A 24,252-nucleotide genomic window follows, 5' to 3' on the forward strand; every position below is an offset into this window, starting at 1 on the left:
GCTTCTATCAGTTGCATCATTCTAGTTTTTTTAGGCGCTTTTTGCTAGGTTAAGATGAATAGCAATATACAATTTTTCTATTGAAGGCATTTTAAAGCTATGCATCTTCCCCTGAGTACAGCTTTTGCTGTATGTTATAGGCTCATGTATGATGTGTGCTTTTTGCTGCTTTCTAGACAGGCTATGCTTTCTTTAATTTTCCTCCTTGACCCAAGGATGGGATGTATGGAATTGTGCTTCTCAATTACTGTGGAACTATAATGGTTACAGCCACACTTTCTTTCTAATTTTACTGGATTATGATAAAGGAACATAGACTATAAAATTGCTACTTTTTAAAGTTAATTAATATTAGTATTAGTAATTATTGTTCACAATTAACTAAAAATAACAACACTTATTATTTTGGCCAAGTATTGATTGTTGTACATGTGGATATACAACAAAAATATACATTTTTTAAGAAGATGCTATATAGGTCATGTGATCTTTTGCTAATTGCATCATTCCTCCATGTCTTTATTTTTGTCTATTAAAAATGTCTAGTTCTGAGAAAGGTGTACTAAAATCACCTTGACAGTGAAAGCTCAGAGCCCTAACCACTAAATCGCCAGGTAATTCCCCAATTCTTTAAATAGTCTTTTATCATTACAGAATATCCTGTTGAGTGCTTTCAAAGTTAAATACCACTCTTGTCTAATACTGACATTTCAACTCTTGCCCTCTTTTGTTTGCATTTGCCTATTTTCCCTTTGCTGCCCCTTTGATTTCATCTTTCTTTATCACTTAAGTGAGTTTCCATTATGGCACATTGCCAGGTTTTGCTTTTCTAAACACATCCCTCTGCTGTGTAATCGTAGCAAATTCAATCCATTCTCATTTATTAGATAATGATGGATTCCCTTGACCAAATTCCTTACTTTGCTTATTATACTTGTATTTATCTTAACAGTGGTATTTCTTATTTTTCCAAGTTTTCGCTTAACTTCCTATTCTATGTATTTTTCTATTCCTCCCTGAGGTTTGGTTTTCTCTGTGACTGATATTTTTCTGCCTCTTTTGGGGTACAGTTCATAGGCTCAGGTGGACCCTTAGAGGGCCCCTCTCCCACCCCACCACAAACCAGGCATACTCAACACGGATAACTGACCTTTGTTACCAGGTATGAGCCCAGGGGAAGGATGTCCTGGCTTCTCAGTTCTGCCATTCAGCAGTAGTAGGACCACACCCAAATCACCTGCCCTCCTTGAACAGGAAAACGTGGACAGTTGGTGATCCTGCTTCCCACTCTCTCCTTAGGCTTCTGGACTAGTTTTGGGCTGAGCAATCAAAAGTGATCTGAGAAAAGGACCTTTTCCATGTCTGTGGCCCATTTCTCTCAGAATTCTAGAAAGGCATTCCTCAAATATGCTGTTAGAGGTCTTCCATTTCTGTGGGACAGCAGGGTTTATGTTACGCTTTCCGTCTCTCCTGTCCTCAGTATAACTAAACACTGCAGAATGCTGAGGCTCTGCCTTTGGACACACAAGAGGTGGGCTAGATACCAAACTCTCCTGTCTCCAGGCTTAAATAAAGAGGGGAACCTTCTACCACCTTTTTTCAGCACTTGGTGTAGCAGAAATGTCCATATGATAAAGCTGGAATAAACAAGAGACAGGAAATTGGAACAGGGACCCACAGAAGACATGCCCTGGGGACTATGGCTTATACTCAAGGTCTTGAGGAAGCAGCTACAAACCTGTACTTCATTGCTTCCAAATCACCTTAAAAGCCAAGAAATCCCTCTGGCTCAGATCTAGTTTAGATCATCGTTGACTGCTATCACCAGGTCTTGGGACTTGCCCTCAACAAACTACATCTCAATTCTGTTTTCTCTCAACCATGAGAAGTATCTATTTCTACATCTCTAACTTTCTGATTCTACAACATTCATTAGGCAAAATTCTGAACTCAAGGGCAAACGCAAGGTTCCTTCACTCCCTACTCAAGAGTCACAGAAGTTGGTTGACTGCCTTCTCCTGCAGGCGGCTGAGAACGTGTTGAGGCCAGCCACCTCAACGGTGTGAGGGAGCCACCTCAACTGCCCCTGCACACTTCCACTTGTCTGGGTCCTGCGATGTCACAGGACCACGGTGCTTATTTCCTGCTCACCCATGGGTTCTGAGGTGCTCTCTACCTGCTCTTCCACTGCAATGTTTTCTTATCACTTCATAAAATAGTTGCACAATGGAAAAGATACACACACACATATGAGTCTGTACAGCAGAAAGTAACAAATCAACAATGCTTCAATAAAACAAAATAATCACCACACACACACACACACACGAAAGTTCCACAAGCTCCCTGGGGACAGGGAGAGGGCTTCTTCTATGCTGGAGGCACTGTGACCATGCTGAGGGCAGGTAGGAGGCAGATGGGCCCCCTCAGGGTAAAGCAATTGGAGATTCATTCTCTATTGACCCAAACTCCAGGACGAGAAGAGCAGGACAACTAAGGGAAAAGGCTGGGCCCTCCCCAGGCCACGTAACTCTCATTCCCAAAGTCAGGAGGACCTCTCCTCCCCCCGCTGCCACCACCACATATGAACAGAAAAGGCTCCTTGCAGCCGGAAGGGGAGCAATGTAAACGGATGCTCCACCCAGTTGCCTCTGCGGTAGGACCCATCTCAGCTAAGAGATGTGTAAGCACATGTGGGAGGATCCTGAGAAATACCAAATATGGACTGTGAACCAGGCAGATTGGAATGATTGGCTAGAGGAAACCTGGGAAGAAATACCCCATAATAGTGTCAGGGGAAGCACACTGACTGAAACCGCCCACCCTGGCCAGGCGCCATAGTAACCATTTGCATGAGTTGTTTTATGACAAGAGGTCCTGATAAGGAACATGGAACTAATAAGCCACCGCCAGCCGGAAGAGTTCTGGAAAGGTCAAAAGGAGACACCGCATGTCCGACCACCTCCCAGAATCCTTCTCTCTGGCATCCATCTTGACTGAACAAGGCTGCGCCACCAGGAAGGACGCTGAGTCAGAATGATTGGCTAAGGGCCACCCGGAAACTAATCCCATCACCATAAAACCCGAGACTGTAGGCCGTGAGACAGAGCTGTTCTCCTGGGTTCCCTAACCCTCCTGCTCTCCACCCGGGTGCCCTGTCCCAATGAAATCTCTTGCCTTGTCAGCACGTGAGTCTCCTCAGACAATTCATTTCTGAGTGTTAGACAAGAGCCCAGTTTCGGGCCCTGGAAGGGGTCCCCCTTCTTGCAACAAAAGTGATTCAAACTGCCATGAGGATGCGACTCAGAGACTCACTCTCCCGGAGTCCACTCATGTGTCTATCCAAACATACTGTGCTGTTTCCCCTCTTAATAAATACTATACTTGCTACACTACCTTCCATCTTTGTGGAAATTCCTTTCTGCAAAGCCGAAGGGCCAGGGCCCTTGTCACTGACCACTGGGTCTAGTGGATAGGATCCGGCGCTTTCACCACCGTGACCAGGCCTCAGTCTCTGGCTGGGAATCTAAGCCTTGCTTCAAGCAGTTGCAGGCTGAGGCCACCCAAGATCAGGGTGACAGGAGGCAGGCGTGACCAGTGACACCCTCCCCAAACCAGTCACCAGCTCCCCTCCCCCACTGAGCTCTCCTCCACACATGTATTTTATTTGTATTGTTCAGCTACTCAGTGGTGTCCAACTCTTTGTGGCCCCATGGACTGGAGCCCGCCAGGCTCCTCTGTCTATGGAATTTTCCAGGCAAGAATACTGGAATGGGTTGCCATTTCCTACTCCAGAGGATCTTCCCGTCCACACGTGAAAGAACATCAAACAACTCTGTTCAAAACAGTTTATTTTATTTTATTTTTGTCAGACAAACACATTGATTTCTGGACCACAGTAGAGGATGGAAACCTTTCACAAACTTATTTATTTGAAAATACAAATATAAAATTATACTTTCCACATCTGTGATGTGAGAGACTGCCATCCACATAGTAATTTTTTACAACAGGGCTTTAAGAAAGCCACACACAAAGACCTGAAAGATGCTTGAGATATATATATATATAGATACATATATATGTATATATATAAAAAAAATACTCACTACCAAAGTTGTCATCAGTTTCATACTAAAGTATAAAAGTAAGGGTGAGGTCAGCCACAGTGCTAGGGAAAGTTTTATTTAGATACATTGATGTCCACATGAAACGCTTAGACTTGCATCCTATTACATATGGAATTCCGAGTTTACAACACACCATGAACGGCAGATTGGCTAGCCCACGCTACTCAAAGGACACTCACAGATTCCACACAGGATGGTACAGTATGTACAGAATACAGTAGCAGAGAGCCTTCTGGAAGGCTCTGGAAACTTTTGTCTCTTAGTCTCCATCCCCTGCCCCCCTGCGTGCCCCTGCCTCCTAGAAACAAACTCCTATCCGAGACAATACATTCTGATTATTGATAGCCAAGTGTTTGGATTCAGGTTGCTTCCCCAGAGGGGTGGGTTTTTATGTTTATATTTTTGTTTTAGTTTACTTACTTTTTTTTTTTTTTGGTTAAAAAAAAAGAAAGAAAACAAACATTACAGTATTAAAGTATTGCTTAACGTACAGCATCTCCTTGTGTAGTGTCTGTGCTCAGGACTGGGCTGAGCTGACTTCTGCTTCTTTTTGTTTGGAGTGGGGGGCCGGGCGGAGAGGGGTGGGGGGAGCCCGCCAGTGTCTCTCTCCCGTGTGCTTGCCTGCATCTGTCCCTCTGCGCCCCGCCCTCAACCCGCCACCCAGCTTCAGCCTTGCTTGGAAGACAGCCTGGCTGGTGAAGCACATTCAAGAAAGAAAAACATTCTTCCCTCCCCCACCCAACCCCCCAGCCTCCCTCTGTCCCTGTGAGCCACTCCCAACCGATAAGAGAGAAGTATGAGTTAGTGTTTCTTTTGTAAACAATTTCATATGCAATATAATACAGAAAGCATGGCTGACCTTCAATAAAAAAAAAGTAGTAAACTATATTGCTTTATTCTTGATTATGCTGCAGTGAGTGAATGGCAGAATGAAGCAGTGTGGGTGGGTGGTGGTGGCTAAGTCCCTAGCCCTCGTTTGCACTAAAGATCAAAATAGGTTTTGTTTTTCTATTTGGAACAAAAAAAAAAAAAAAAAAAAAATTTTTCCCCCCAAAATCCCCAAATGAAAAAGAATCCAAGAAAAGAAAAAATCAAAAAAAGCCAAGAAACAAATCCAAAACAAAATTGAAAACAAAAACTGAACACCTTTCAGGTCATTAGAACCAACAATTACCCAATGATTTTTATACTAGTCTAGCAAGATGTGTGTAACATTCATTGGCTGTGAACTGCTGTGCAGTGAAACATTAAATTGACAGCAATAGAGCCATGCTACCTTAAAGTCCAAGCTACGCGTTCAAATCAAGATGAAGGTTATGAAGGAGAGAAACGCAAAGGCCTGCTGGGACTTCGTTTGAATCAAGCCCATGAGCGACTGGGATAGAGTGAGGCTGTCTGGTTTTCCCAGTGGGTGTGAGGAAGGCCACAGACCAGGTGTGAGCAAGCTCCTGGAGAGGAGACCCAGAACTCGGTCATCCCCGTCAGCTCCACGTCCAGGGAGAACCAGGAATCGGTCCAGGAGCTTATGTGCCCACTCTCCTCCGAGTGGAAGGAGAGGAGTTTGGGGGCCCCAGGCAGATGGATCTAGAAGCCAGAAAGTCACCCGGTGGCTGCTTTGTGATCCCGGGGAAAAGCCATCAGCCAAGAGGGGTTCTCCCCCAGGGAAGGCGGAAGGTGGTTCCCATGTTCGCCACTGAGCTTAACTGAAACAAAGACAAGGCTGAACATCAGTGCTAAAATAATTTACAAAAATCTTTCAAAATGGACTTCTAGATGAGTGGGGGACTAACGTGAACCTTAACCTAGGTAGCCACATTAAAACATATCAGATTTCCACGAGATTTGTGCTATGGGCTACTGGGTCTCTTCAAAAGGTATTATAAACATCTAAAACATATTCACACAGATTATCAATTTCTTCTGAGCATTCTTAAAAAAATATTTTTTTCTCTTAGTAAAATCATTTTAATATACCATGCCTCCCTCTTTTAAAAAATAAATTAAAAAAATCCAGTTTTGCATATCTAGCATTAGCATTTAAGGTAGTATGGCACACCCCTTCACAGCTGGGGGGGGGGTGGGGTGGGGTGGGAATCTACAAAACGCCGTAGAGTCTACCGGCATCTGAACATCATGAGACCTTGGGTTAGTTGAAACCACATCAGATCAGCAAAAATAAAATGAAAACTTGAAATTGAAAAAAAAAAATGAAAGGAAAAAACTGCCCCAAAATTATCAGCATTTTTTTTTTTCATAAATAAGAGAAAGTTCTATCCTTACTGGTCCTAAATCTGAATAACTATGTCTAATTTTTTTAAACCTTAATTACGTTATACCTATCAATATGTACTAGAAGAAAGAGGAGAAAAAAAGTCACTACACTAATACCAGGACAGCACGCTTACAAGATAGCCATTTTATACATTATTAACAGACAATGATCAACAGAGAGTCTTCTATGAGGTGATGGGGATGCAGAGAAAGGAAGGGTAGTACAGTACATCACCAACATGGACAAAATAGTAATTAAATTCCCTAGTCTAGACACTGAATTTCTGGGAATTTATTGTCTCTTTTTTTTTCTTTTTTTTTAAAATAAAACTTCTATTTTGTTATTTTATTACTTGAACAAGTTTTGATATTTTAAAAGCGCCCAGCATTTTACTTAACCTGGTTGTTTGGAAACAAAAAAAAGAAAGAAAGAAAAACAAACAAAAAAACAAACCTTCACCAAACAACCTAACATTTTATTGGAAAAAACAAAGGACATGATTTAAAAAAAAAAAAAGATGTTGCTGTTTAATTAGAATTGAAAAAGGCTTTTTTTCTTTCTTTCTGAGTTAGCATTTTGGAGCCTTTTGCTTGAAGATGCTTTTACCCTATCATGTCTGTGAATGTCTACATTAGTCTACTTTGTTAGTAAAATTTATAAAAATAGGAGTGCAGCAGCTCTTTATAATAAATGTCGCATTCAGTGTCTCATACTGGCTGTGCCTTAAGTACCAAATTTATAAACGTAACAATTTAAAAAATATTAATAAAACGTCAATATCACATTTTAAAAAAGAAAAAATATATATCCACACTACAATATGTTTTAATGCCATCTATTGAGTTGTACTTCTATAGTTGCTGTTGCCGACCTATTACCAATATTAAAAAAAAGTTAAATTAAAAAATATCCTTCATCATAAGTATCTTTCCCCAACCGAGGACCATATATTATAACAGCCAAATGTTAAACATGTGCAAACAGGAAACGGTCAGTTTTTCCCACCAGTCACAGTGCAGCGATGTTTATACTTTTTATTTTTTAAAATTCTGTTTACATCTACAATAAATTAAAAAAAAAATTCTTTCATAGCCTCTCTGGTGATACTTGCAGCACTGAGGTATTAAAAAAAATATATAAACCAAAAGGTTGCTTTCCTAATTGGTAAATAGAAAGTGAATGGAGAAAAGATGTCATTAATGCAGGCTTATCCACTCCTGGCCCATGGGCCCCCGGAGCTGGGGGGCAGCTGGGGGGGCAGGGGGAGAAGAGAGGCAAAGTGTCCTAGGGACCTTTGGAGGTGCTGAAATGATTGGACAATAGAAAATGATCAAATATTTAAAAATTAAGACTGAAAAAGAATGTCCCCCCACCCCTCCCCACCCAAGCCAAACAGGTGTGCTTTGAAACATTAAATATGTTAAATATTAAAATTGTAGCTTTGTTTTTAAAAAACGTCTTGGGAAAAGCAGTTTTTCATATTTTAAATAAAAATCTAACTAGACGGTAACGTTGGAAGCTGTGCACAGACGAGAGGTTAATATGCTGGTATGACACTAATACAGTTCTTAGGTCTATCACACAGACAAGAGGAGCTAAACAGTGTTCTAACCTGTCCCGGGGTCGGCCTGGCAGCTGGGTGTTCACCGCCTCAGTCACTGACTCGGCTACCGTCCCTCCCCTCCTCCGCCCACACAGCGTCAAACTGCCTGGGACCGACTCCCTCACAAAAATATTTTTGATTCTCTCTTTCTTAATAGTTTCTATGTAGTTAATGGAATTGTATTTACAACATTTCTTTTTTAGAATTCACAATTGCAAAAAACCTTATAATATCACCTCTTTCAACAGAAAAAAAGCACTTATAGAAAAGGAGGACACGCAAAACATTGTCGTCCTTACCTTATTGCCGAAAATAGATATACTTAGGTTAACAAAGAGACGCCACAAAAAAAGAACCGCTATAGAGTCTGTTCATTAGCCTACTACATCTCACTTCTTACACAACGCAGAGTAGAAAGTTGATGCCCACCTCCCGCTCAGCACCCCACAACCTCGCTTCTGTGTGTGCTCACATTCCGCCTGAAAATTCATACAGTCTCAGAATCGATACCAAAATATTCAGAGTAATATAACCATCTCAGCATCCTTGAAAAGTGAGAACAGAATTAAAGAAGCAAAAAAAATTGTTTTAAGAAAAAAATAATACCTTAATATAACAATTATACTATGGTTAGCTTTTAACTAGATATTAAAGCTATATGACTACTGGACTAAGTCAAAATCACTACCAAATGTGATTCAAAGAGATTTAAAAGGAGAAGGGGGAAGAGAGACGAGGGAGGGAAACCATCAAGAAAAACAAAAACAAAGCAAAACCAAAATCATGGGATATATACACATTTAAAAGCTGTTGTCTTATATTACAGCAGATTCGTGAGATGATGAGATGTAGCCAACCCTCGATCCGAAGTGAGCCATCTCTGGTTGGGATGGGGAGTGAGGCTGGTGGGGGAACAGGTCTGATGACATCACCTAAACAAAGGGCCACTCAGAAACTTCGCCCAGTCTTGCCTGGACATCCAGGTATGCTCTGCAGGGCATCGGAGGTCGAGGATGTCCGGAAGAGAACACGAGGTGGGGTGGGAGGAGAAAGAAGAAATGTCAGGTAGGCACACGGTTTACTCTCAACTTTTTAGCTAGCATCTGCAAAGGATGATTACATTGGGCTACTGAGGATGTTTGAAAGTGGCCAGGCTAACGGCTGACTGGGGTCACAGCCTGAGCTGTGACATCTGAGCCAAGCTTGATGCTGGGGAGAAAGAGGGCAGCTCTGTAGCTCATTTTGCTGGCTTGCTAATTCGCTGATTCAATACACTATGGTAGAATTCTTGAGGCAATGGTGGAAAATGGGGTCAGCAGATGTGGTCACGCTGGGTTTGCAGCTGGAACGGTGAACTGCAGAGTGACTAGAGCTGCCTTTTCTGGTTAAGAGTCTGTTTTCAAAGCTAAATGTTTAAAAATGTCTGTCTTTAGGAGACAACCATCAATGACTGTCCATAACTAAAACTGCAAATTTCTACTTAAATCATATTACGTACAAAAGACTCAAGGTCAGGACACTTATAAAAACATACACAACTAATAATAATCAGCTTTGGTTCTAGGAAATGAGAACAGGCCCGGGATTCACAGACTTGCTGGTTGATTCTCCCTGAACTGACTGGGAGCCTGGGCCCCTCCTTCCACGGACGGTGCTAAAGGGCTGAGGGTCATCTCTGCTGGGCACAGACTGTGTGTGCGTGTGTTCTGGGGCGGCCATGGGCGAGTGGTTAGCCCTGCTCTCCTTCCGAGTCCTAAAGCGGGAGGTGGGAGGCTGCGCTGCGAGCAGCCTCATCTCCCTCCACCCGCAGGGAAGCTCTGCAGAGGGTGGGGGCGCAGGCGGAGGGAGCCCTGCCCCGCCGGTTCCGGCAGGGAGGGAAGAGGCACTGGCAGCTGAGCCCCGTGTCATCTGACTCCACAAGGGCTGAGCCACCTTCAGCCCCCACGGTCTTGGGTCCATCAGCCCACCCTGCTCTCAGAGGAGCCTCGCTTTGCTGGGACCCCTCAACCCAGTTGAATTAGTCGTGAGTAGCTCTCCTTCACACTGTTAGTGGCCTCTGGCTCCGGCAGGCCAGCAATGGCTGGGTCAGTGCTGGAAGGGAAGTGGAGGCGAGGGGGTGAAGAGAACTCACACACGGGGTTTATTGGGTTAAGAGAGGCAGTTGCGTTAGTCGAGGTGATTCCTTAGAGCAACATTAGAGAAATCCAAGAGATGTGCGGAGCTTGGCTCCACCGGGTCCCCCAGCTGGGCCCACCCTACCGGGTCCTGGCTGGCTCGGGGGCCTGGAGCAATCCTTGACAAGAGGGGCGTCCTGCTGACTGCAAACCAGAGTGGCAAATCCTTGCTTCTCCCAGAGGGACAGGTGCTCATGTCCCAGCTGGGATTTGCAAGCAGGATCCATTCCCAGGCCTCAGCTGTGGCACTCTCACTTCCAAAGAAACAGACTCTTGTCTCAAGACCCAAAACCAGCTCGCTAACACGGGTCACGTTGAGCTTTCACGAGAGAGCCCCCTCTCCCTTCCTGGTGCTGTTCCGGAGAATAAGGGATACCCATCTTCAATGAGAATATGGCAAGAGGCTCCCTTACTGACTGCCCCAACCTCCCCTCTCCTCCACTCCACCCCTTCCATATCCCCTTCAAAGTGATTTAAAAATGTTTAATTAACTTGAGCTCACTTTAAAAGGTTAGGAAACTGGCAGGGATCCAAATCCATGTAACGCAGGTGATGTCGTTAATTTAATTTGCTTTTCGTGCGGTAATCTGGATAATTACTCAGTAGTTACTGGCAAAAATGTTTTCTTTTCACTCAAAGATGGAGCCTGGCTGTCTCACTGCATGAACCCCACTGGCCGAGCCCAGCGAGCTCTGGGGAGCTGAGAGGGCCCGGCAACCCTGAGCACCCTCCGCCCCCAAGTCTGGCAGAGGTCTGGCGTCTCTCTGCCTCTGTCCCCCCGGGGACAGGCACAGCACAGCATCTCCTTCCAGTTTCCCACACTTTTGATCGTATTTCAAGACAGAGAAAGATGAGAGGTGGGAAAGATAGAGAAAAAGGATCGAAAGAATCAAAGAAAAAAAAAAGACAGCGGAAGAAAAATGGGAGTCATGATTTAAGCCAGAGGAGGGATGAGAGATTAAAAGGCTGGATCTTGTTGCCCCCACCCCCCCGGAAAGGGGTGGAGAAAGAGGGAGAGACGTTGACGCGATGGGACCAGGGCCCGTGCGTACTTGCATGCCAAGTGTGCATACATGTACGGACACGCCTGGCGGGCGAGACACGTGGCAGAAAAGGCAATACCTCAGAGTGGGGTGGCAACGGAAGCACCTGCTCAGTGGTATCCATTTGTAAAGGCCGTTGCAATCAAAGGTCCCTAAAATTGCACAATTGTTAAGGTCATCAGCACGCTATACATGGGAACAGATTGTCATATTCTGGGAAAGGAAATTATCGCTAGGGCTAGACTGTGGTTGCCAGCATGAATATGTAATTCTGAGACACCATGCCGTGAGGCGCTAGGATGACATCCTCCCAAGCCCTGACTCCCCACCCTGGCCCGTCCACTCACCCAGGGGAACACTGAAAGCCAGATCCCCAGGGGTGGATGGATGAGAGGAGAGGGGCTTGTGCCACCACCGATGGGCACCGTTGCACTGAGCCCCAGACAGCCCCCATGGCTCCGGCTGGGGAGAAGGCCAGTCCCGTGCAGACCAAATGTGACTTGGCGTTGCTTATTTCAGACACCATCACAGCACACAGGTCAGAGACCCAGGTTTTCATGAACAGATAGGGTCAGTGTTTCTGGGTGCTGACCGTGTCCGACGTAGTGGTAGACGATCCCTGAAATGGATGCAGCTCTAGGTTGACTAGTTACTGCTCTGGATTAGATGTTATAGCCGATCCTAGGGGGTGTAACTCACCAAACTACTGCCTAAGTGATATTGCTTCTGGAGTGTGATTCAACAAGGAGCTGGACTGCACAGGCCAGGCAAGGCGTGTGTGTGTGTGTGGTGTGTGTGTGAATGTGTGAGATTGTGTGTGCGTGCATGTGTGTGGGTTGGGGGGGCGACCTTTCAATGCAGGGGTAGAGACTGGCTGCCCTGATGCCCTGATCGTCTGCACTTGCTTTGTTCTCCCCAGCACAGCCTGGTAGGGGGGTTCTCCCACAGGGATGTGACCTGGGACAGCAGACACTTCCCTCTTAGCTCAAAATCAAACTGTCTCCAAGACGGTGAGGTTGGTCGATTTTCTGTTTCCCCAATAGAAGGGACAGTGAGCGAGTGGGCTCAGGCACATTCATGCTCACACACACCGCGAGGGGGAAGAACAACACAATCTGAAAACAGCATGCAAATCTGTTAAGCAAATTTCCATTGCCTGGATTAGTCAGATTATAGAACCACAGAGCATTACAAATGTCAAATGCACCTGGCCTTCGGGGGCGGGCGGAGCTAAAGAGTGCAAAGGGGAACTTACTTGGAGCCTGGAGACTGTAAGAAACATTAGCGGAGGAAACCTCCTGGGACGGGACTTGCACCCCAGGCTACGTCCCAGGCCCCAGTGTTGCCCCTGGACCCCAGGCAGGACTCTACTGACTCAGGCTGTCATCCTACGGGATTGGGGCCCTAGCTCCAAGGTCCCAGCCCCCCTGAATCTCCAGGAGGCCGGGATCAAGGAGAGAGGGGCTGACCTTGGGGGTCTACTGTGAGCCAGCAGCTGCCTTAGCCTGTTTCCTTAAAGTCTTACACACCAGCTTTCCAGGGAGGGACACTTCTTTTCGTTTTGCAGCCAGGGATGCAATGGGTTGTACATGCGGTTCAGGGTTGTGTGACCTGCACGTGACCTGCCCACACTCCCTCCACTCCACCTGTGGCCCGCGCACGGAGGCTCTGGAAGCATCTAGTGGGGGAAGCTGCAGCCGGGGGTGGTGGACGTGGGTGCGGTGGGGGACCTGGTGCCCGCTCCTGGCTTGCCGGCTCGGGGCTTCCCTGGCACAACCCCCCCGCGGGCCGCAGGAGACGGGTAGGAGGGCAGGGGCGGGGAGGTACTTACGGCGATGCCGTGGCCGAAGCCGGAGCCCGGCTGAGGGCTGGCGGCGCTTATGTAATTCCCCACTCCGGAGTCCTGGCTGGCAGGGCCGTAGAGGTCGGCGACGGGTCCTGGGCTGTTGGCCCCCGGGAAGCCTCCGGGCCGCGCCGGGTTGGAGCCTGCCGGGGAAGCGGGCCCGCCAAAATTCGGTTGAGCACTGTAGCTATTCAGGACTGGTGTGCAGAGAATAGAGCTGGGTATGAGGCTGGAAGCCAGGCATGCACCGGTCACCACAAGCCAGACACTCGGGAGGAACAGCTGAGGCCCGACTTCTAACACTCAACCAAGGCCATGCGAAGACATCAGCAGGGACTCAAGAATACTCAGCCCAGGCTACTACTAAGAAGCTCGGAGCTCCAAAAAGAGATAGAATAAAAAAAACAACCATTCAACACAGTATGGCAACCAACCGGGGTGCTTCACTGCCCACCAAATTATCACAATAGAAATAGAGAGATATATGAAGAGAGAGAGAGAGTTGGTTTTTTTTTTTTTTTTCCACATCTGAATTGATGCTCATGCAGTCTTGTCTAGATCTGGGCACGTTGAGACAGCATTCACATCCCATGCAAACTACAAAGGAACTAGTTTTAGACTACACATTGTGTTAATATTGATATTAAAATGTGACAGGAAACAAAGCAATTTGTGTCCAGGAAAAAAAAAATCTTTGGGGAAGGAATTTTTTGGTTTCATTTTTTTTTTCTTGTTTTTGGATCCATTAAATGACAAATTTGTTTTAAACAACAAAAAAAGGCAAAAAAGATCTTCGACTCTCCCCCCTCCCCACTGGCTACTCCCTCCCTGCCCACCCCTCCCATTTACATCCCTGAATGAAAGTCGTCAATACTGAACGTGGTCGGAGAATGGGATATGTCATGGAAGACTTGGGCATCTTAACATAACCGTAATGATGGTGGCAGAGGGTTCCCTTTTGGGGTGGAGAGCAGGGGATGGAGGGAGGGATGGGGTGGGGATGGAGAATCTGGAGGCTCTGGGCCAAAGCTGGTGAACGCCAATGATGCTACAGGACACCCACACACTCACCTCCTGCAGTAGAAGGAAAGGGGGGATTTAAACTTTTTTTTTCCTTTTGTTTAAAAAAAAAAAAAGACAAAGAAGTATGAATTCAGAGCATACTGACTGAACCAATTTATCACTAAAGCGTATCTGACCGAAAAGCCTGCGTTCTGTTGGTTATCTTCAGATAGACTCCGGATGGAAAGAAGAGTGGGGACTGGACCTTTGCTACAAGGAGACTTCACACCCACATGTGCCTTGGGGAATGGTGGTAGGGAGTGGGCAGGGTGAGGAGACGCTGCCCCAGGCCCCCTCTTTTACTTTCCCCAAGTCCCGCGGTTCCCGCCCCAGTAAGGACCACAGCTTGTAAACAGGTTACTGTTTCGTCTTCATTTCCCTTTAGTAGCTTAAATCTTCTATTTTCCCTAACAGGGAAAAAACACTTTTTTTATACTGTAAAGTAATTTCTCATTGACTTTCGAAGTTCAAGGTGAACCTGGGGCTGGCCAATTCTGGACTACAACTTGTCTATCCTGAAGAACCACGAAAGACGGATTCCACGCACTTCCAAATCCCAGGGCGTGCTCCTCACGACAGCCTTCTCCCTCCTGTTTCTCTCGGCATTTCCCTCTGCCCCGGGCCCACCTGCCCTCAGTGGCAGCAGGGAAAACAACTGCAAATCCTCTCTGGACCACGACCTTGCCCTGGGTACCTGTGGCTGGAACGCCTCACCTCTGGGTGTGTGTGTGTGTCGGGGGCGGCGCTTGAAGAGCCAAACCTGGACTGATTGCTACCGACTAGTCAACGACCGACGATGCACCCCAGCCAGGCTGGTGGGAGACTGAGACGGGATGCAAAGATGCCAAGGAAAACGAGCCAAGCAGGCCCGGGATCCCAACTCAGCAGAGAAAAGGCAAGCTGCGGCCTGGGAGGGCCATCTGGGGCAGGAGCCTTCAAGGTCAGGCCCCTAGGACGCTGAGCCAAGAAAGGAAGGAACTGGCTAATGGAAAGCACAGGTTAAAGAGAAAAAAAAAATCCCAGAGGCTCAGAGCAAGTGAATGGCTGACTTGGGAGTACACTGGCAGACAGAGGGGACAGGATTTTTGAATACAGGAGACTTAGCTTGCAGATGACATTTGGCCCTTCTCACTCATGGAGGCAAGGATCAAGCTGAGACATTCAACAGACAGCATTATGTTGGGCTCACACACTTTCTTTTTCCCGGCCAGGAAAAGCAGAGAGCTCAGATACTGACTCCTGGTTCCCCCAGGCAGCTGACCCCCTCCTGTGCCAAGTAACCGAGAGAGTAACTAACTGGCTCCGCTTCAGGGTAACGAGTGGGAGGTGGGGCCACGGCGGAAGGCAAAGGCTTTCTGACCTCTTTCTCCTCTGGCTAGATGAGGATCCAGGAAGACGGAGGGTGGGCACGCCCATCTAGAAGCCAAGGAGGAGAGGTTTCCACCTCGGCTCCTCCCAGCAGGGTGAGGAACACCCAGAGACTAACCCAGCCGGCGGAAGGAGGCTTGGGAGAGAGGAGGCTGCGCGCTCACGGAAGGATGCTGTCCACAAACATGCCCCTCCGGAGGCTCAGAAGACGGGGGCTGGGGGAATTCGGCCCGCCCCTGTTACCCTCCCCATCCTGTGTGCCCAGCAGGACTACAGCTGGAGAGCTGGCCTGAAAGGAATCTCCCAGTGGGGGCTACATCGCCCCTCCCCATCCTATCCTTTTCCATCCAGTGACACCAGAATCACTGTGGAGAAGGCACTGTTACAACCCAGCTCTAAAACCAAGTCTCACACGATTACACACTTGCCCCCGCATGCCTGAGCCCCAGCTCCGTCAGCCTGCAGACACCCTCAGTCAGGGCTGAAAGACGGGGCCATGGCTCCCCGCCTAGGATGCAGGTGGCAGGCCAGGAGCACCGGGTTCTGGGCTAGTCCTTTTGCTCTGGGCTTCGGGACAGTGGAACCTTCACCTTCAAGAGCTGAAGGCGTAGAGGAGCCGGGTTTCTGGGTTCCTCAGTCAATGATTCCCTCTTTCTCTGTGGGCAGAGGATCCCGGCTCCAGAAAGCGGGTTAACAAGCCAGCCTATGTCCTGAACCCATGCATCTCCGGAAGGGCACTCCCCAGGTCAGCAGCTTGAGAAGGAAAGGGGAAGGCGCTTCAGACACCAACATGCGCTGTGTGACGGTGGGAAGGCAAGAGGAACAGTGATCTTCTTCTTTGGGGAAGTTCAGCCTGCACACCGGCTGGCAGCACAGTAAAGGAGGAGCCCCTCCCCTCCAAGCTGTGACCTTGAGAGAAGAGGTAGGGAGGTGGGGGGCAGAGTATGACTCGAGCGCCTGACCTGAGGGCGCTTCCGTGCTAGTTACCCTGAATCAGTTCTCAATGGGCGGTCTCCTTGCAGATCCCCTCCAGGCTCATTTTAGGGGCAGAAATGCTCCCAAGGCCAGGGTCAGGTCAGGAAGAGGGAATGGGACGTCTCTCAAGGCTGCTCAGCCTGGGTGTGTGTCTGTGTGCGTGTGGAGGCAGGGAGGAAGAGGTCTCAGTAGGTACTGCTGAATAAATAGTGCCGAGATTTAAAAAGGACGTTATGACTCCTGTCCCAGAAGAGGACAGTGTCCTGCAAACACCCTGGCATTTCTGCAGCAGAAGCTGTGAGCATTAAGTGGCCTTGGGCAAGCTCTGCACCAAACAGCAGAGAGGGAACTCGTGGTGGGGCAGCAAGGTCACTTCTCCACCAGCCACTCTGGGCAGCGTCCACAGCAGCGGTTTAATCCGGGGCAGACTCCTCTCCACCCCTGCCCTGTGCCCCAGGCGTCCTCTGGACTTTCTGGGTCCAGGCACCAGTATGCCTCAGGGAGGCAGCTCTGGTGCAGAGAAAGGGAGCGCTGGACTTGGAGTCAGAAGACCCGAGTGTGACCCCAGCCCTGACCTCCAGCTACCTGCCTGGGGGGTGGTCAGTGCCTCACCCACCAGAGTCCTCATCTATGACACGTGAGTCCTGCCCTACTCAGCCTGACTCTCAGTGGGCTGAGGCAAAAATGCAAAAGAGGAATGCCTGTAACTCATCATGTTTGGAACAAATACACCTGTTTTTGAAACAGTTGTATATGCACAGACCAACCAGGTTTAGGAAAACCTGATAGAGGAGAGCACAATTCACTGGCCAAACAAATCAGGAAGTGATTCACAAAAGGATCTGTTTCATCCACCCTGCATTTAATCACCTTGGACCTGATGAAAAGACTCTGGGGAATGGGGGGGATGGAAAAACAAGGACACTACCGCTCACTGAGGCCAGCAAGAGGAAACGCATCTGAATTTCAGCTGGTGGCATTTTGCATCGGATAAAAGGAGGCACTTCCTGCCCATCAAGGGAATACACCTGGATGGCTGGCCCAGGAAAGCCATCCCAGAGTCCTTCTCCAAGGTCTGTCCTGCAGGCTCAGACCCTCACCTGCAGGGGCAAGACCCAAAGCTCGGGAGCATTTGGGGGGTTTACGGCAAACCCTTCCTTCTGGTGGGTACGAGTCTGCATGTGGTTTTGCCCAACTGTGGTCAGAAGGAGCTGGGCTCAGAGTGGGATTTGTCACTGAGGGTGGGGAAGTTGTGGGAGAGGGCAGTGAGGATCAGGAGATCAGGAGAGCCACACTGTAGGTTGAGGAAAGGTTGGAAGCCTGGGTACTTCTGTATGCTCCCAACGTGATGCTGCTGGACCTAGGGCAGGAGGCTAGAGCCTGGGCCTCGGAGGTGGGCACCCCTGGGAGGGCATCCCTGGCTCTAAGGCTTGAAGAGTGGATTATTATTGATTCAGAGAAAGGAACTGTTAACAGAACTGTTGCTATATCTGAGATAAGCCAGGGTCCACCAAGTCCCAGCCTCAGACCGGGATCCTGGTTTGGTGGGCCTCACCTTTCACAGAAAGACAGAGCCAGCCCTCAGGACAATTTCAGTCTCCCACTTGACAAATGACCGGTGGCCGCCAGGTTCCATCTCGGGAGGGGGCTTTGTGGACCCCCGCTGGGACGGTGTGTGCTGCTCAGGACAAGGCGGGTGCCGTGGTAGGCCCGCCTGCACCCAGCCCAACTCAGAAGGCAACCTGCTGCCCAGCAGACCTCCCTGTGGCTGCATGAGGCGCAAGGGCAGGGAGGCTGGGCTGGTGGGTGTCACCGGCCGCTCCCAGCTCCAAGCTCCTGCAGAATGCAGGACTTGGGGCACAAGCCCATGTGGTATTCTTCATGTTAACACATCACACTAGATTGTAGGGAGTTCTGTTTGTTTCAGAGGATTTAAAGAAAGTGACTGAGAAAGCAATGAGCAGAGGGGCTCTGTCGACGGGCTGATACCAGAGTCACTGCAACTCCGACACTCACCTCGTCCCTACCACGCTTCTCTCTGCCGGGACTAAAACTTGGCAGCAGCAGAGACTGCGTCTCTTGTCAGCAAGGGACGCTCTGGGGAGGGGTGTGCGTGCAGAAGGTGGGGGCTCTCCAGGTTCTCATGGGGTCCTGGGTTCTCCAGACCAAGAGCAACCTGCCCGATTCCCGTCTACCACGGGGGGCTCAGGGAATGCTGGGTTTCACAACATCAGGCGGCTCTCAGAAGCCGAGGCCAGACTCTGAACAGCCAGCCTCTCAGGAATGCCAGCTGGTCAGCTGAGGCTTCCCTGAAAACAGAGTTGGGGCCCCCAGTCTGCAGTCTCACTGTGCCCTCTCCAGGTCGTGCCCACAGTAAATTAAAGCCTGTGGTCAGTCGGGGAAGGTCGGCCTGAAAAGATGAACCTGTTTCTGATAAAAGAAGGAGAAACACTCAGCTGTGAGCTACCACAGCTCATCTCCAGCGGAGCAAGGGGGAATCACACTCCAGCAGTCTGCCCGGCCACCGGGTCCCAGGGATCTTGGCTCAAACCTTCCTCCCAGAGCCTAGCCTGAAGGTGGGAGAGGTAACAGAGAGGGCCAGCAATTACCTCTAACCTGGGAAAACTGTGAGACACACTAAATGAAAATTAAATCTGCAGGGACCCAGATGCAGCGACAATCAATTTTATATATGACATTTCTTTTTTTTTTTAAGCTCTGCTGAAATGCAAGCTATTTCAGAAGGCAAGGAGAAGACATACTTTAATAAAACTAGGAAGGACTGAGAGCTATGTGATGGTATTTCGTTCTTCTGTCTCCCTATACAAACCAATATATTGCCGGGAAGGACAAACTCAGCCTGCTATCAGCATGTCTTGACACATCTGAGACGCCTGGCTCATCACAAACACTGCAATGACACTACGAGAGTGTCGTAAACACTGGAGAGCATTAGGTCACTCCCTGGGCTCACAGGGAGTCAGCGTCACAAATGTTCCCAGTGTCGCTTTCACAGATGCCGGTCTTGAAGACTGCAGAGTCTGCTTGTTCACTCAACACCTAGCCTGCTTCAGACCACTGTGGGGGGCACAGATGTCTGCTGGTTAGTGCTGGCGTATCTTAAATAGGGAATGGATGGACAGTGGAACCTAAGACTCAGGACTCATGGTTTTGTAGAAAGGTCGCAGCTTCAGGTCAAATCACATTCCCAAAAGAGACAACTTCACTGCTGGCCAGCTCCAAAACCTTCACATCCTGGGTTCCTAGTGAACCTGGGTACTCATCACTCAGATCAGTGTGAGGAGACAGCCCCCAGAACCCTGTCCAAGGAGGGCTTTATGGCCAGTACTTTATGTTGCTGAACAACCTCAACAGAAAACAGCTCATTTTCTTTCTGTTTTGACACTTTTTGAATATCAGCCTTGACTTGGGTATGTCTCTTCCTTACAAGGGACCGGGCTGGGTTGGTTGGGAAGGAGGAGGCGTGGCGTTAGTGGCTGACTGCCATCTGCTCATATGAGGGGTAAATTCTGGGGACGGAGTAGCACTGAGTGGGCCTGGGCCTGAGCTGTGTTTCCTTCACTGCAGCCAGATTCTTTACCATCTGAGCCACCAGGGAAGTCCTCCAGGTGCGCTAGCAGGCATTTTAACACGCCGTGTTCTCCCTCCTAACAGCTGTAAGATGGGCTTTATTGCCCTGGGGTTTCATCCACGCGGGGCTGTGTCCAGGGTCTCACAGTGGCTCAGACTGGCTCATGTGGACTTCGGGGCAACTCCCAGCTGCTTTTAGACTGAGTCACACTGCCCAGCTGTCCTTCCTGGCACCCTGGTTTGCAAAGGTTTCTTCTGTTTATTTGGCTTTCTTTGCTTCGTGGAGGTTGCAAAACCAAGGACGATGAATCAAACCTCCAGTGCTGAAGTGCCAGTTCCTGAGGGCGTGGGGCCTGCGGCCCTTTCCAAACTGGGAGCTCCCCTATCAGACCAGGGGTTCCCTGAGGTGGGCCATCTCTTTATGGCCCCTGCCACAGCAGATAGGGCATAGCCTCTCTCCTGAGGACCAGACCACACTCCTCTGGACCACATCTCAGAACAGTCCTGGGCACAAAGCAGGCATGCAGTATCACTGAGATCACAGTGTATCAGAGAGAAAGGAAATCCTCCCATGCACCCCAGAAAGTGCAAGTAGAGGGCTGGTCTTAGTCCCCCAAGACCACTCCAGTCTAGGAAGGGCCATCCTTCGGGGAGCCCTCAGCTGTGAGCACCTTCAGTGTGTGCTGCTTGATTCCATTTCATGGAAACTCACTGTTCATGGCTCCAGAAGCCTGGGCGTGGGGTGGGGAGGATGCCCAAGGGGCACCGCTTGAGGACCTGTACAAAAGGCTTTCCACTTGAACAGCCCGTCTTTAACGATTATAAAGGCACTGGAGTTTAATCCATTTTTGATGTAAGCGCTAATAGCTCTGTGTCCTTGAAGTTCAAAGCGGGCGCATACATGTCACTAATTAGCCAAGCATAGCGCCATTCAGCTCCCTCTCATGTTTCTAATTAGGTCTTTAATAACAAACAAACTCCGACCTTACCAAAGGCCCCCATTCATCAGACAGTCAAGGAGGGTGGCTGCTTCCCTGCTTATGGTTGCTCCAGGCCACTGGTTCTCTGCGTACATGTTCTCAATCTCAGCTAGGACAGGCCTATTCTCGGGGGAGGCAGGAGAATCCATCTGTGAGGACACAGACCCTTCCAGCCTGGCCGGGAGGGGTGGGTCCCCTGGCCCTGCTGGGAGGGCCAGTGGTGGGCAGGAGAGGCCTGAGCTCCAAGGCTGCAGGCTCACGATCTCTGTCCTCAGAGGAAGCTGGGGTGAACCGTCTGGCTTGTGGCTCTACTGATCTGTTTCTGAAGGTAGGGATTCTGATGACGAATCACAGGCATTGTGTGAGGCTCTATATCTGGAAGAACCTTGTGGTATCTGAGTCCATGATTACATACTGAACTTGCCTGGGGAGATTTAAGTACTGCTGAGGCACCAGCCCCACCCCCCGACCCCTAATTCCCCTGTAGATTCTGATTTGATGGATCCACAGTGTGGCCTGAACACTAGGAAATTTAAAAACTCCCCAGGTGATTCTAACATGTAGCCAGGTTCAAGAACCACTGTGTTCACCTGTTTCACAGCTCATCGGTGGTAACTATTAACAGGTCTACCTTTATTAATTAATATCATCCAAAGTACCACACCCTAAAGGATTAACCACACCCAAAGATGAAAATCTTGACTATAGGTTTTTTAAAAAAATAATACACAATTCTGGAAATACTTCTATCCCTCTCAATGCCTTCATACATTAAAAAAAAAAAAAAGGGCATGACTGATGTTTCAAATTATTCCCTACCAGTTGACGCATCACTTGGAAGCCCCTGGTTTCCTCTCCAGTCACTTCTCTCAGATCTCAAGGTATTAACATTGTCACCCCTTTGTTCCCAATGACAAGGGATCCAGAGCTTTGTAAACAGCAGCAATACAGAGCTATAGAGCTGAGGGGTGCCCAAGAACCCAACAGTCTGAAATCCTCTGCCCCTAAATCAAGCAGCCTGTCATTGGCAGAAGCCAGATGCAAACCAAGTCTTCCCTGCTCCTCCTCCCCCACTCTTTTTTTTTAAGCCTCTTATCATCCTTATCTGATTAATCCATAAGGCAACCTGTTCCCAAGGAAGGGGAAGGGATATAAGGGAGATGCATGCCTTTGAGCTCTTTCCATCTCCAAGGCCTGACATGGGAAGCCAGAAGCTGTGGGGTAAACCCTTGAACAACCACATTACCTTCCAGCAAGTCATTCCCAAGTCTTGTTTGTTTCTCTTTAAGCCAGGTAGGAGGGGAGACACTGAAATCTCAGGGGATACCTCAATGGGAGGTTTAGAAACTCTTATGTACCTGGAGCTGAACAACCCAGACCCAGAAAAACGACATGGCCAAGGAGAGGTAGCAAAATTGCGTGAGAGGTTTCTTCCAACAGACGTCCGTGTTCTCTCGTTTTGCTGCTGTGCTTGTGGGTCTTTTCTCTGGAGGCTGGGTAGACATCAGCAGCCTCTTCCGTCTGGGTCAGTGCCTGACTGACCTTCTGACTCGGGGGCATTCTGGGTCCCATGTGTTGGTAAGGCTGAGCATCTCCTCTTCCCCTCAAGACCGGGAAAGCCAACCCTCTGCAAGTTACAGTCAGAAATAACTTACAGAAAGGGACGGGAGCAAGGGGCTCTGCAGCCTTGGCCTCCCACAGTGGGCTCTTCCACAGGCACACAGGTTTGCATTAATTGTTTACCACAGACCTGGACAGATCATTTTATTAATATTAATAAGTAACCAGGAACAAAAGGCCCCTTTATTTTTAGCTCTCTCTAATTGCGTAGTAATTACTCATCTACAAAACAAATGAGCCCCTGCTCGCTGTTGCCATGGTACTGAGGGTCCAGCCTCCCTGCAGGATGATTGGCCGAGGAGCCTGCTGATCCCGCCTCCGGCCCCGCCCCTCCCGGCCATTGGCTTAAGGCAAAGCCCCAGCAACTGGACAGCCAATCCCCTCCCAGCCTTAGGGCTGGGCTAGTCTACCCAGCGACCTTCCAGATGCAGTCTTCCCAGCTCGCAGGAAGGGATGTTGATTGATCCCTACGGAGAAGTCTGTCTTGGCCAAAGACACCCAGTCCTGCTCCACGGCCTAGTTTCCTTCGGGCAGTGGCTAACTTCCTTCAGTTCTGTTTTAGCTACAGTCCCCTTTCAAATAATTATCTTCAGGCTGGCTCATTCTTAGAGGACCAAGCCTCCTCTGGGCCTCCTTTGTGTACCTTTGGTCTGAAAAGATTCAGAGACCAGAAGCCAGATCGGAAATGTCAGCTAAAGTCAGGCAGAACCATGATGTTAAGCTTGCAACAGCAGAGGCAGGTGCAAAAAGTACATATAATGCCTCCTGAAAATGACTTCGGGTTCCCTCTTCCCCTAGGGATGTGGAGAATTGATTGGATGGCAACAGTGGGGCTTGGTTTTGGTATGTTTCAAAGGCACAGTGCTTTGCAGTTATGGCAGGACTGGCACCACGGGTGCTGACACTGGTCCAGAGCACAGGTCTGATGAGGCAGACCTAGGCTCAAATCCTGTCTCTGCCACCTCACCGGTGCTAAGACACAGTTTTTAAGCCTTAAAAATGGAAATGGGAATGACAGCACCCATTTCATAGGCCTATGAGAATTCAATGGGATAAGGGTGGTGGACTTAGCATAGTACATGACTAATTCATAATAAATGTGAGTTATTATTAATATATTACCTATATTTTATTAAAATGGGCTGGGAAGTGTCTCTAGCATTCTGCCAACCACCTGCAAGATATCCTCCCTTAAGAGACCTCTCAGGTGGATTTGAATTTTGAGATGACTCTCCTGTCCATGCCATAGAGCTGACTGCATTGTGGCTCCACTCGTCCTGATAGATCTAGAATGGCTCTCTCATCCAACAGCCAATCACAGCTGTTGAAAAGCATAATTTGCCCACATCCCATGGTGCAGGATCCCAGGATGGGAAGGGGAGACCTTTTTATTTACTAATGAGCATCCAGGAACAAAAGGCCCCTTTGTTTTCTGCTTTCTCTAATTGCATGGTAATTACTCATCTACACTGAGAACGAGGCTGACTGCCTCCTTGGAGAGTTGATATGGTAGGAGAAGGCAGGCACTACTCTGAGACAACATGCAAAACACCTTCTGAAGACTCAAAATTCTGCCTTTCATCGAGAAGGG

The 24,252-nt window shown here is 48.5% G+C and overlaps 1 protein-coding gene across 6 annotated transcripts in view; it reads right to left on the minus strand.

Annotated features, from left to right (window-relative positions):
* Positions 1 to 3,838: 3,838 nt before the first annotated feature.
* MSI2 (musashi RNA binding protein 2) overlaps positions 3,839 to 24,252 on the minus strand; it is a 401,411-nt gene continuing 380,997 nt past the window's right edge. For 2 of the 6 annotated variants that reach the window (XM_065911079.1, XM_065911077.1), the window contains 3 exons: positions 13,054 to 13,208; positions 11,302 to 11,374; positions 3,839 to 8,995 (listed from right to left, as the gene is read on the minus strand). In XM_065911079.1, coding sequence (XP_065767151.1) covers positions 11,333 to 11,374; positions 13,054 to 13,208 — 197 coding nt within the window. In that variant the 3' untranslated portion in view covers positions 3,839 to 8,995; positions 11,302 to 11,332. Of the gene's footprint in view, positions 8,996 to 11,301; positions 11,375 to 13,053; positions 13,263 to 24,252 lie in introns of all 6 variants that reach the window. The other 4 variants (XM_065911078.1, XM_065911075.1, XM_065911076.1 and 1 more) reach the window with 3 other exon arrangements.

Source organism: Muntiacus reevesi, chromosome 18, assembly GCF_963930625.1.
Source record: "Muntiacus reevesi chromosome 18, mMunRee1.1, whole genome shotgun sequence".
NCBI lineage: Eukaryota > Metazoa > Chordata > Mammalia > Artiodactyla > Cervidae > Muntiacus > Muntiacus reevesi.